Source organism: Arabidopsis lyrata (assembly GCF_000004255.2).
Source record: "Arabidopsis lyrata subsp. lyrata unplaced genomic scaffold ARALYscaffold_5, whole genome shotgun sequence".
Classification (NCBI taxonomy): domain Eukaryota; kingdom Viridiplantae; phylum Streptophyta; class Magnoliopsida; order Brassicales; family Brassicaceae; genus Arabidopsis; species Arabidopsis lyrata.
In genome coordinates this window covers 3,068,161-3,081,613 of record NW_003302551.1, presented here as the reverse complement: position 1 = coordinate 3,081,613, position 13,453 = coordinate 3,068,161, and the positions used below count along the sequence as shown (strand labels likewise).

Here is a 13,453-nt window from a genome sequence, read left to right as displayed (position 1 = left end):
CTCTCTTTTTTTGGTCACGTGGGTACACGTGATTTTGATCCACCACGGGCCCTAAATGTATAAGACTTCTATAGGCCTAAACACATATTCTTCTTGGGCTGATCTTCTTATCTTAATTAGGGGTGTCAATATGACGGAATTGGATGATAAGATAAAATCAAGAAATTCTGATAACTAAAAACCACTATTTAAGCTCTCAATAGTTCGGTAAAAATCAGCTTTAACATAAGTGTAATGAATAATTCGTAGAATTTCAGAATCTTTTGTGAAGTTAAGGATAATTTCTGAACAACAATTCACGCAACAATAATAAGTATATTAGAAGTTGACAAGTTGTCATGACGATTTTTGTGAGAGTGAATCTTTATCAACAACGAAATTTTTTTTGATTAACTAGGTGGCAAAGCCTTGTGAATCACAAGCCTTGTCCCATGCATCGTTATCGCGGTATTTGCCACACAACTCAAAAACAAACATGTTTAGTTAACATGACGGTTAATCTAGAATCAAAAGTAAGAGATTATGATTCAAAAGAGAGCAAAAGCACGAGGTTCTTTATTTTTTCATGTAAACTCATCGGTTATGGATAGCCTTGGGCATAAAAACCGAATCCGAAAAACCGAACCGAACCGAATCGAGAGTATCTGAAATTTTCGGTTTCGGGTATTGCTAAATAACCGAATGGTTCTCATCTTAACTATCCATGGATATCGGTTATTAACCGAACCGAACCGATATCCATGGATATCCATTTTAAACCAAACACATTTGACTAAAGAGGCCTACACCTAAACCCATTAAGCCCAAACTCATTTCTCTTATCCCCTAAACCCATTAAGCCCAAACCCTTTTTGCCTTATACCCTAACCCTACCCACGACACAACAACAAAACATTTCACTCGTCTTTATCTTCTCCCGATTCCCGAGTCCCGATCCCCAGATCACAAAAACGAAACCCTTTCATTCACCACTCATCACCTCCAAATCCATTCACCAGTCATCATTTTCGGTTCTTCACCTCATCAATTCATCATCTTCGGTTTATCACAAAGGACTTGAAGATGCTTGTAGGATCTAATAATCTATACTCTAATCTATCTTTCTCTCTTTCTTTCTTTCTCAAGTCTCTTTTGAACTTGATTATTTTGTTGCGGTTTCAACTCTTAAGTCTCTTTGAAGTTTGAACTTTGTTATTTTGTTCCGGAGGAACTCTAGAATATTGTTAGTTTGTTATGGATCGGATCTCTCTGGAATGAAATGTGTAGACTCTTTTTTTGGATTTGCAACTTGAATTATTGCATTTTGAAGCTTTTGGTTCATATTGGCATACATTATTAGTATTACAATCTCTTTTTATTCGGGTAATGGTTCGGTTATTTGGATTGTTCGGTTATTTGGTGGGTAAATATCCAAACCAAACCATACCCGAAGGTATTTCAGGTATCTTATGGTTCTCTTCTCAAGTATTCAAATCGAACTGAACTGAAGGCTAACCGAACCGAACCAAAATGTTTTCGGTTCTCTTATGGATCCCAAGTGCCTAGTTATGAATAACCGAACCGAACCGAACCGAACAACCGAACGCCCAGGACTAGTTATGGATCAACTCTCTCTTGAAGAGAGCCTTACCTATATATACATTTTTGGAGTATCTTTAGCAAATAAATCCTGGAGTTCCACTTTATTTATGAGTCCATGTCATTGGCATTTATTATTTAGTTTTACAAAATTTAAATAAAAGATATTAACCATTCGATATCTTGCCTAATTTGTTTCTAAAAATCTCTCTACACAATCTTTGCATATATCTTCAAAAAAAAATTTCGTGAATTTTACTCCACAAAATATGCATAAAACCGATTTATAGCAAATATTTATATTAACATTTTGCATAAAAATAAAACTATTAATTTATAATAATCAAAATATTCATAGAAAAATCATATAATTTATATGATAAATTTGAAATATATATTAGTAGTATAAATTTAAAATCGTTCAAGGAACGGTATACCACGAGTGAGATCCTAAAATTATTGGAGTTTATAATAATAATAATTTATTTTCTTATATTTTATAATACTAATAATTTAGCTAACGGGATAATATAGATGAGTTTATATGAGATGACGGGTTTGGGTCGATATTAATAAAGAACGGTATATCAATGATGAAATCTTAGGCTCCAATTGGTAACCAATTTTGAGGAAAATAATGAGTAGGAATGTCATATTCTATATGTTCCTCATTTTTTTTTGAGTACCATTTATAAGGAATTTTTGTTCCATTTTCAGAGATGTGGGTCCTACATTTTTCCTCTTTATTCCACCAAAAAAAAAAAGAATGATAGAACAAAATTGTTCCTCCCAAAAATTATAGAGGAACAAAAAGGAACAACAATTAAAAATTCGTTTTAAATTTTTAAATAATTTTAAAATAGCTTTTATTATAATATTTACATTTCTATACATAAATATTTTCTATATTTTTATTATATATTTATGTATAAAATTTTTTTTATCAAAAATTTAATTTAAATGAATGTTATGACTTTGTTTTAAATTAGTATTTATACTTAAATAAATGATTTCAAGTGAAATTTATATTATTTTTTAAATAAAATATTTGAATTTATTCCATATTTTATTTAAATTTATATAAAACATTAATTTTAAATAAAATTTATAAACTAAATAAATTATATGATTTTTTTAATAATTATTATGTTAAATATTTATTCAATTTTTTTGTTACCATTTACCGTAGAGAAATTGTTAAAAATGCCCATTTTTCAATACCCCTTTAAAAAAATGCCCCCTTTGAGAGTCCATTTTTAAGTTTGCCCTCTTTTAATTTTTAATGACCATTTTACCCTTATTTGAAACAAAATTAGGTCCACAAAATACAAAATATTTTTTGGCGGGAAAAGTGATATCGCAATTTTCCCGCCAAAACACTTGTAAAAACTTGTAAAACCTTTAAAATACCTTGTAAAATTTTCCCGTAAAAATTTTTCCCGCCAAAAAATGTTTTTTGCGGGAAAAGTGATTCAGCAATTTTTTTGGCGGGAAAAATTTACAAGGTATTTTAAAGGTTTTACAGAGTATTTACAAGTGTTTTGTAAGGTTTTACAATGTATTTTAAAAGGTTTTACAAGGTACTTATAAGGTTTTATAAGGTATTTATAACTTGTTAAACCTTATAAAAAACTTGTAAAACCTTATAATTTGTAAAACCTTATAAAATAGCTTGTAAAATCTTATAATATCTTATAAATACCTTATAAATACGTTGTAAAACCTTTTAAAATACATTGTAAAACCTTATAAATATCCTGTAAAAAACCTTTAAAATATCTTGTAAATTTTTCCCGCCAAAAAATTTCCCGCCAAAAATTTAACGCCAAAAAAATTGCGGAATCACTTTTCCCGCAAAAAAAAATTTTTGGCGGGAAAACTTTTAACGGGAAAATTTTACAAGGTATTTTAAAGGTTTTACAAGTTTTTACAAAATCAAATTTGTAATTTTGATGTGTGCACATTCTCATGTTTTCCTTATATATTTGTGATATCTTTTATTAAAAGAAGGGTAATTTAGTCATTTTGTACATAAAAAAGGGTATTTTTAAAAATAGACAGCCAAATAGGGCATTTTTGAAAAGGGGTATTGAAAAAGGGGCATTTTTGTGAGTCTCCCTTTACCATAATCATTTGTTCAATTCTTATGTTCCTTTTGGTTCCTGATTTTGGTTAGTTTCCTTTCCTTTTTATTCATTTTCATTCTTTTTTTTTTCATGTTCCTATTGTTCTTTTTTTGTCACCAATAGTAGTCTTAAAATTAACAATCAAAATATAATTATATAACCTTAAACACAAAACAAAACATATAATATTTACAAAACAAATACAACTTAAAATTTAAAAATTTTAGTAATAAAAAAATCGACCCACAATATACCGCAGAGTAAAATATTCAAAATTTTAAAATTGACCATACATCGTTACTTAAAAAAATGTATGTTTTCGTATCTATACTTAAAAATTAACCTAAACAATAGTAATTATACACTAAATAATACATAGATAGATATATATATATTTTAAAATAAAAACTTATATGATATATCTTCAGTTAATCTTTTAAAAAATAACGTTACATTTTAAAAAAAAATATAGTCCCGCGGTACACCGCGGGTTAAATTCTAGTATCTTAATAAAATGATACTACTTCTGTTCCTAGAAGATTGATTTTTTAGAAATTTCATATTTCTTAAGAAACAATCATTGTTTAATTATTTACTTTTATTAAATATTTTTTAATAAACTATAAACCAATAGTAATCTGAAACAGTTAATCATTACGTCTTGAAATCTACTATTTATTAAAATCAATTAATTAAAAAATAAAATCTATAAAATCAATTTTTGTGGAACAAACTCAAAACTGAAAAGACGATGACGGTGGAGACTCTAGGGAGCTGATTCCCGACGATGAGCGGCGTTGCTCCGGTGGTCTTTCTATGGTTTTATCATGGTTTTTTGTCGGATTGTATGGTTTGTGCGGTGGTTTCGGATGGTTTAGTTTTTTCAAGGTTCAATTGGATCTTGAGTCTCGGATTATCAGGTTTTGTTTTGGGGAAAGGACAAAATCCTTCATGTTCTGGTTTGTTTTCAGAAAACTATGGCTTTATTCGGTGAATTTTCATCAGATCTGGAGAGGAGTTGAGGAAATTTGGGGTTTTGCGTACATGATTTCGAGTCTCGGTGGCTTAAAGGGTTCCGATCGGGCTTTGTTGATGCTGGCTTGTGAGGCCGTTTCAATTGGCAAAGGGGTCTTGGTAGTGAAACCAGACTCTGCTCGGTTACAAATGATGAAGGAGATTTCCGGGTACGTTTGGCTTCTTTTCTGTAAGGATCTGCAAGCTCCGGTAGCCATGGAAAATGCAAGAATATCAATATCGGAGTCAGAGAGAAAAGATCCGGGGAATTGTCAATTGGGGTTGGCTATCGTGCTGGTGGATTTGGGTACATCATGTCTCGGACTGCTTGTACTCGGTGGTGTATGTAGACAAATGATCGATTTGTGTTACTATCGTTTTCTACAGCGGAGGAGTAAGCTGGTTCTCTTTCATGGTCTATCTAATAGGTATAACCGGATTTCAAATTTAGGGGTGATACGAAAGTTCATAGAGGTGATTGGCTTATGGAATCAACTGGGAAATGCATCAGCAGGGCAAGACAAATTCTCGGATACAATGTGGGTTTGGAGTTTGGAGACAACTTTGTTTATTTTCATATTTTATCGGTTATACATTATTTTGGAATCTTGGGTTTTAATGTGGAAACAAAAATATGTTAATAGTAGATGGTTCTTATGGATATATATTGCGCTTTGGGGATGGATTTATATAATTACGTTGTCTACTCCTACAATAAGGTTTTTAATTTATGGAGTATTCATGGTTCGTCTGGGGAAGGAAATGAAAATGAATTATAAATCGGTCATAGATGCAACCTGGAGATCCCGGGAAAAGAGAAGTGTTGTACCTGGGAAGGTGCAATTCTCACAAAAATATCAAATTATTTTATGAAGGTTTTGAGTTGGAACTGTCAAAGATTTGGGAATAAGGCAACTATCGGTTATCTTCGGGATATATGGAAACAATACCGGCCAGACTTTTTATTTCTCTCAGAAACAAAACAACCTTCTTGGTTTATGGAAAAATTTATCGGTCATTTTGGTTACAAAAATTTAAAAACGGTTGATCCTATTGGTTGTAGTGGCGGTTTAGCTCTTTATTATAATAATGATTTTAATGTTTCAATTATTTATGAAAGTAATCGTTTAATTGATGTTGAGGCGGTGGTAAAAGGAAAAACAATACATCTTACTTTTGTTTATGGTGATCCGGTCCCGAAAAATAGAGATCAAGTTTGGGAACGGTTAACACGGATCGCTTTGATTAGAGACACACCCTGGTTTTTAATAGGCGATTTTAATGAGTTAACTGGAAATCACGAGAAAAGAGGGGGTAATTTAAGACATGCATCTTCTTTTATCCCTTTTAATTTAATGATCCAGAATTGCAGTCTTTTGGAATTCCCATATATCGGAGATTGGTTATCATGGCGGGGTTGGCGGGATAAGAAACCAATTCGGTGTCGTTTGGATAGAGCTTTAGCAAACGAAGATTGGCATGAATTATTCTGCAATTCGTTCATTGAATATTTACCAATGGTAGCTTCCGACCATTCACCGGTGGTAGCTACGCTTATGGATAAGGTCCCACGTGGAAAAAGAAATTTCAGGTTTGATAAAAGATGGATTGGGAAAGAAGGATTACTCGAGGCAATTTCAAATGGTTGGAATTCTAAGTTAGGAGAGGAAAATTTTGTGGAAAACTTGAAGAATTGTAGGCGGGCTATCTCGCAGTGGATGAGAGATTTAACTCCCTATGGGCGGCAAACAATTGAGGAATTAAAATCGGAATTACTTGTGGCACAGAGAGATGATAAGAGACCAAGGGAGGAGATTACAGAATTAACTTTGCGGTTGCAAGAGGCTTATCGAGATGAGGAATTGTATTGGCATCAGAAAAGTAGGTGCTGTTGGATGCAATTAGGGGATAATAATTCAAATTATTTCCATGCACTAACAAAACAAAGACGGGCTAGGAATCGAATAACGGGGTTACATGATGAAAACGGGGTTTGGTCGGCAAAGGATAAAGATGTTCAAAATATAGCGGTGTCTTATTTTAAGGAATTATTTACTACAACTAATCCTGAGGCTTTTGAGGAATCTTTCGCAGAAGTGCAAACTTTGATTACGGATCAAATTAATAATTTTCTAACGGTACCCGCGACGGAGTGTGAGGTGAGAACGGCTCTGTTTATGATGCACCCGGAAAAAGCGCCTGGACCTGATGGTATGACAGCTTTATTTTTCCAAAAGGCTTGGTTTACTATTAAAACAGATCTTCTTTGTCTGGTTAACTCCTTTTTAGAGGATGAAATTTTTGATAAACGGCTAAATACGACTAATATTTGTCTGATTCCAAAAACGGAAAGACCAACACGGATGACGGAATTACGGCCTATTAGTCTTTGCAATGTTGGGTATAAAATTATATCAAAGATCCTTTGCCAAAGACTTAAGACGGTGCTCCCAAAACTGATTTCGGAAACACAATCGGCTTTTGTAGAAGGACGCTTGATTTCGGATAATATTCTCATTGCAAAAGAGATGTTCCATGGGTTGAGAACTAACCCGTCTTGTAAAGGCAAATTTATGGCCATTAAAACGGATATGAGCAAGGCTTACGATAGGGTATAATGGATTTTCATCGAGAAGGTCTTAAGAAAGTTGGGTTTCCGTGAAATGGATTAAATGGATAATGTGGTGTATTACAACGGTCCAATATAGAGTTCTCCTTAATGGACAACCTAGAAGACTAATAGTACCAGAGAGGGGTTTACGGCAAGGAGACCCGCTCTCACCTTATTTATTCATCCTTTGCACAGAAGTGCTCATTGCAAATATTCGGAAAGCTGAACGGGAAATATTAATAACGGGCATCAAAGTGGCAAATGCAAGCCCTTCGGTTTCACATTTGTTATTTGCGGATGATAGTTTATTTTTTTGCAAGGCTAACAAGGACCAATGCGGGATAATTTTGGGGATTTTAAAGAAGTATGAAGAGGTCTCGGGACAGCAGATCAATTTTTTAAAATCCTCGATTCAGTTTGGACACAAGGTAGATGATGATATCAAGGAAAAAATCAAATCTACCTTAGGTATCACTAATATCGGTGGTATGGGTTCTTATCTCGGATTGCCGGAGAGTTTAGGGGGCTCTAAGACAAAAATTTTCTCTTTTGTCAGAGATAGACTACAAACAAGGATTAACGGATGGTCGGCAAATTTTTATCAAAAGGGGGAAAAGAAGTGATGATTAAATCGGTAGCTGCAGCACTACCAACTTATGTTATGTCGTGCTTCAGACTACCGAAAACAATCACTTATAAACTTACTAGCGCGGTAGCAAATTTCTGGTGGAGCTCAAATGGTGACTCCAGAGGTATGCACTGGATGGCATGGAACAAATTGTGCAATAGCAAATCGGACGGGGGGTTAGGATTTCGGAATGTGGACGATTTTAATTCAGCTTTACTAGCAAAACAATTATGGGGGTTGATTACGATTCCAGATTCTCTATTCGCAAAAGTGTTTAAAGGACGATATTTTAGGAAATCCAATCCTTTGGAAAATATAAAATCATATTCTCCATCATATGGATGGCGGAGTATATGTTCAGCTAGATCTCTGGTTAATAAAGGACTTATTAAAAGAGTCGGATCTGGGACATCCATCTCAGTGTGGGAGGATCCCTGGATTCCAGCTCAATTCCCGAGACCAGCAAAAAGTAATGGTTCAGTTACTGACCCATCTTTAAAAGTCAAAGACCTTATAGATAGTCGGTCGAACTTTTGGAATATTGATCTCTTAAAAGCGATCTTTAATCTAGAAGATGTCGCTCTAATAAGCGCCATACCTGTGGGTGCGCCAACAAAAGAAGATTCTTTGGGTTGGCATTTTACAAAATCCGGAAAATATACAGTCAAATCGGGATATCATTCTACACGGATGGAGAAGTCGGAGACCAATTTAAACTTTTTTGGCTCTAACATCAACCCGTTAAAAGCATATTCTTGGCAAGTGTAGTGTCCACCTAAGATACGCCATTTCATATGGCAAATCTTAACGGGATGTGTACCGGTTTCGGAAAATCTGCAGAAAAGAGGAATTGATTGTGACACGGGGTGTGCCAGATGTGGCGCATCAGAGGAAACGATCAATCATACACTCTTTCAGTGCCACTCGGCACGACAGATTTGGGCACTTTCACAGATTCCTACGGCTATGGGGATTTTCCCCACAGAATCTAATTTTACGAATTTGGATCATTTATTTTGGAGAATACCTACGGAATTTGATTCATCAGCCTTCCCATGGATTATTTGGTATATTTGGAAAGCAAGGAACGAAAAGATCTTTGAAAACATAGATACAGACCCAGCAGAAGTATTACGATTAGCGGAAAAAGAGGCACAATTGTGGCAGTCAGCTCAAATTGAGCTCCATAATGAAAATCATGGTTCTGTGGACTTGGTAAATGAAGATCGAGTGAGGGATATTTCACTTGAGGCGGAGTATTCGGAATACCGTTGTTTTGTGGATGGATCATGGAAAGAATGTGATAGGTTCTCTGGTACAGGCTGGTTCTGTACATCGTCAAATGGAGAGCCGCCAACCATGGGAGCTGCGAAACTCCGTAGAAGTCTATCTCCACTACATGCCGAAGTCGAGGCCCTTCTCTGGGCGATGATGTGTATGATTGGTGTAGATAACCAAGAGGTAGCGTTCTTTACAGACTGTTCAGACCTAGTGAAGATGGTGTCTTCTCCAACCGAATGGCCGACGTTTTCAGTGTATTTGGAGGAATTTCATAGCGACAAAGAGGAGTTTTCATCTTTTTCTTTATCTTTAATTTCTCGTAGGGCTAATAGTAAGGCGGATAATCTGGCACGAAAAGTTCGTACAGAACCGCTTCATATCACCTATGTAAACAACATTCCTCAGGAATGAGTCTTTTGAGCTCTAATTAATTGCGGATGACAAAAAAAAAAAAAAAACACTGGCTATTATTGGTATCCAATTTTAAAGCTGTACAGCTTTATACAGCTTTGACAGTTACCAATCACAAAAACTTTATGAAAAGCGGTACACTATAAAAAAAAAACTGTTTTTTTGGACAAAAACAAAAATAAATTAAAACGGTTACGGTTAAATACAGTTACGATTAAATACGGTTATAACGGTTACGGTTAAATACGGTTATAACGGTTACGGTTAAATACGGTTATAACAGTTACGGTTAAATACGGTTATAACAGTTACGGTTAAATACGGTTACGGTTACAACGGTTACGGATAATTATGGTTATAGTTATTTGATGACTACAATACGGTTAATATCGGAGGCAAAATCTTACGAGTTACCTAACTTATTATAATACTTTTCATAAATCAAAAAATATGTTACAAACCAAATTTTCTTCATTTCGAGCAAAATAACAGTATAACATATTTGTTTGAGAAAAAGACCATTTTTTAGAACGTAGATTTTTTCATATGCGGTATCATTTACTTTTTTGAAAATCTTAATCTGAATATTCGATAATTTTTTTGCATTATATGGAGTTACAATTATATTTTTAAAGTTTTAACTATGCGGTTAACCATATGGTTAAATAACGGTTTTCATATATTTACCGTTAATTAACGGTTACGGTTAATATATTTTTTAACTGTAACTAATTATTTTTTACGGTTACGGTTTTTAACCATTTTATACGGTTACGGTTGAGAAACGGTCCGGTTACGGTACAACATATGGTTACGGTTAGCTTTTGGTCATGCCTAGTAAGCATGACCAAAAGCTAACCATAACCGTATTTTGGATCGTAACTGGACCGTTTTTCAACCGTAACTGTATAAAACAGTTGAAAACCATAACCATTCACCGTAAAACTAAATTAGTTATGGTTAAAAAAAATATACTAACTGTAACCGTTAATATACCGGAAACGTATCAAAACCGTTATTTAACAGTACGATTAGCCGCATGGTTAACCGTATTATTAACCGCATAATTAAACTTTATAAAATATAATTGTAACTATGTATAATGCAAAAAAAAAAGTCTCGAATGTTCAGATAAAGATTTCCGAAAAAGTAAATAATACAGCCTATGAAAAAATCTCATTAGAAATAATGGTTTTTTTCTCAAAAAATTATTTTGGAATGTTATATTGCTCAAAATAAAGAAAATTTTATTTATTATAGGACTAGTAAATTCATATTATTATTCTAACAATAAAATATTGTTCATTCTATATAATCTTAATTTTCATATATAATTATATACTAAAGTATATTTCTATATAATTTTTTCTTTCTTTCTAAATTCTTAATATTATTTATTATGTGTACCGCTATGATGTTTCCAATCAGAATAAATTTTAAAATTTGTTCTGCGTTAATTTTTTGTACAGCTTTCGTGTTTTATTCTTTTGTACAGCTTTGCAGTATTCTCTAACAGCTAACAGCTCCAGCTAACCGCTCCAGCTAACAGCTAACAGCTTGTTACCAATCAGACCCACTATAACATCAAACTTCCATGAATAGAGAGAGTATATGATTTGCACAAAAACAAATTAAAAACTCAAGATGAATACGGGTCGGGTTGAACCAGGTCGGGTTTGAAAACCCGTCTAATTTATCAATGGAAAAACATCGAAACAGAGCAATTTTCAATGGAGCAAAACCCTAAAACCCAGAGGACATGGAGATACACATGGGAAGCTCAATCTCATTCTCCTAATCTTCGTCTCTTTCTTTTCGATTCCACAACAAACCCTAAGATCCACTGCAAAATCCTCAATGTCTCAATCATCCTCGAAAAATCTCAACTTCTCGTCACATGGATCAATGAAGAAGCCACACGCAAAGAAGAGATTGTTTCTCTTCATGTTCCGATTCCTAAGGTTTTACTTGATACTGAATCTCATGTAAATTTCAAAGCTTTAGAGGATCACATCGAGGTAAGACTTGTTCTGTTACTCCCTGTTGATCATCCTCTAGTCTCAGACTTCAATTTAGTGACTGATTCTAGAGAAAAGTCGAAGCCTTTAGTGATGGGTTATGATCTAAAGACTCTATCTTTAATGGGAGGAGTTCACTTTTACTGTAGAAATTGCTCAAATAGGTTAACAAAGAAGGAACTTTTCGATTTCTCTGAAATGCCGTCTATTAATTGGAGAGAATCTGCTGATAATTGGTTTGGTACTTGTTGTTGTTCATTTGGTGGAATTAGTGAGAAGATGGTAGTTAAGTACACGAATTCGTATACTTGCTCTAGTGGGTTGTGTTTACTTAGTGCTACTACTGTTTTGCTTAGCAAGGATGATCTTGTAGAGTGTAGCTTTTCTGATAAAGGTGGAATTGTAGACGAATTTGATTCGAGTTTAGCTCTGAGTTGTGATCTTGGTGTAGTTGAACCGGGTTCTAGAAGTAGTGAAGGAAATGCTGAGAGTCATGAGAATGGAAGTGAGAGTGTTTGTGGTCAAGCGGATGACTCGATTTTGCGTTGTATAGGTAATGAATCACTACCTGGATGTTGTGTACATGACTTGCCTGACTCTAATGAGAGTTTTCAGTTGGAGCAGAAACTTACACTTGATAAGAAGTTTCTTCTTGATGGGTTTCTTGAGGATGTTTTTATGGCGAAAGCATCGAATGTGTCGAAGAATGTCGACTGGATTGAATTTGCTTGCCCAAAGTGTTACTCTCCTCTTGGAGCTTATCCTTCTGGTGGTGGAAGCAAGGATAAACCCATAGATGGTGGAGTTAGACTCTTCAAATGTTATATTTCTACATCATCGGTGACGGGTGAATCCTTAAATGTTTTCAGGAAATACACATTGGAAAGAATGTTTACCAATCAGCTAGTGGAATGCGCCAAAGAAGAGTTATCATTTCATGTGTTGGTCAAAGATCTGACAACCAAATCCCCTCTGTTCAATATCGTTATCCTGAATCCAAACTCTTGGTCCTCGACTGGTCTTTGCTCGAGCCGAGATGAACCAGATTCCACATTAGAGTTAAGCGCTATTGTGAAGGTTCTGTTTTCAGATTGCAACAGCTCGGTAGCAAAGAAGATTGATGAAGAAGTTTACATTTTGAAGGGACAAGGAGAGGAGTTGATAGAGTTAATAAAATATGCGAGCAAATGTCTTCCATCTTCGTATACATATCTTCAGGGCTCACTTGTCTCATCAATGCATCGATGATAATGAATCTTTCTTCACTTTTTCAAGTTTTTTCTGGTTCAGTTTTGACTTGTTTAGTAACAACATTTGGTTTTGGTTTAGTTTTGGTTATTGACTTTGTTTCTAACTTTTGTACGCTTTTTTGCCTGTTTTCAATTGAATGAAAGGAATATTTCTTCCACATTGTCTTCTCTGATAATGATTCAAGATCTGAAGTTTGAAATATAAACTGATGTTAAACCTGGGATCGAAAGCTAACAGAGGAGATGAAGTGAAAATGTGTTTTCCTCTGTTTAATTGAAACGGGTGCAAAATTACAGTCTAGAGCTTGATTGGTTTGCCGCCAACTTGACAGGCGGTTGCGGCAACACGTGTTTGTTTGATACCAGTGTTAAAAGCGGTTTAGGAGGTCGTTTAGGCCAGACGCTCAAGCAACACCTAGACGTGTCTGCCTAGACCGTGGCGGTTACTTTCTACATGTTGGGATTAGGCATGGGCATTCGGGTACCCGTTCGGGTTCGGTTCTTTTTTTTCGGGTATCGGGTCTATTCGGGTAGGG

The 13,453-nt window shown here is 34.6% G+C and overlaps 1 protein-coding gene across 1 annotated transcript; it reads left to right on the top strand.

Moving 5' to 3' along the window:
• The first annotated feature begins 11,297 nt into the window (after positions 1–11,297).
• LOC9313058 lies at positions 11,298–13,077 on the top strand. The gene has a single exon (XM_021026811.1). The coding sequence runs from the start codon at positions 11,380–11,382 to the stop codon at positions 12,913–12,915; it is 1,536 nt and encodes a 511-aa protein (XP_020882470.1). The 5' UTR covers positions 11,298–11,379; the 3' UTR covers positions 12,916–13,077.
• The last annotated feature ends 376 nt before the right edge of the window (positions 13,078–13,453 follow it).

Coding starts and splice junctions, on each gene's coding strand:
- LOC9313058 (XM_021026811.1), top strand. CDS start 11,380: ATGGAGCAAAACCCTAAAACCCAGAGGACATGGAGATACACATGGGAA.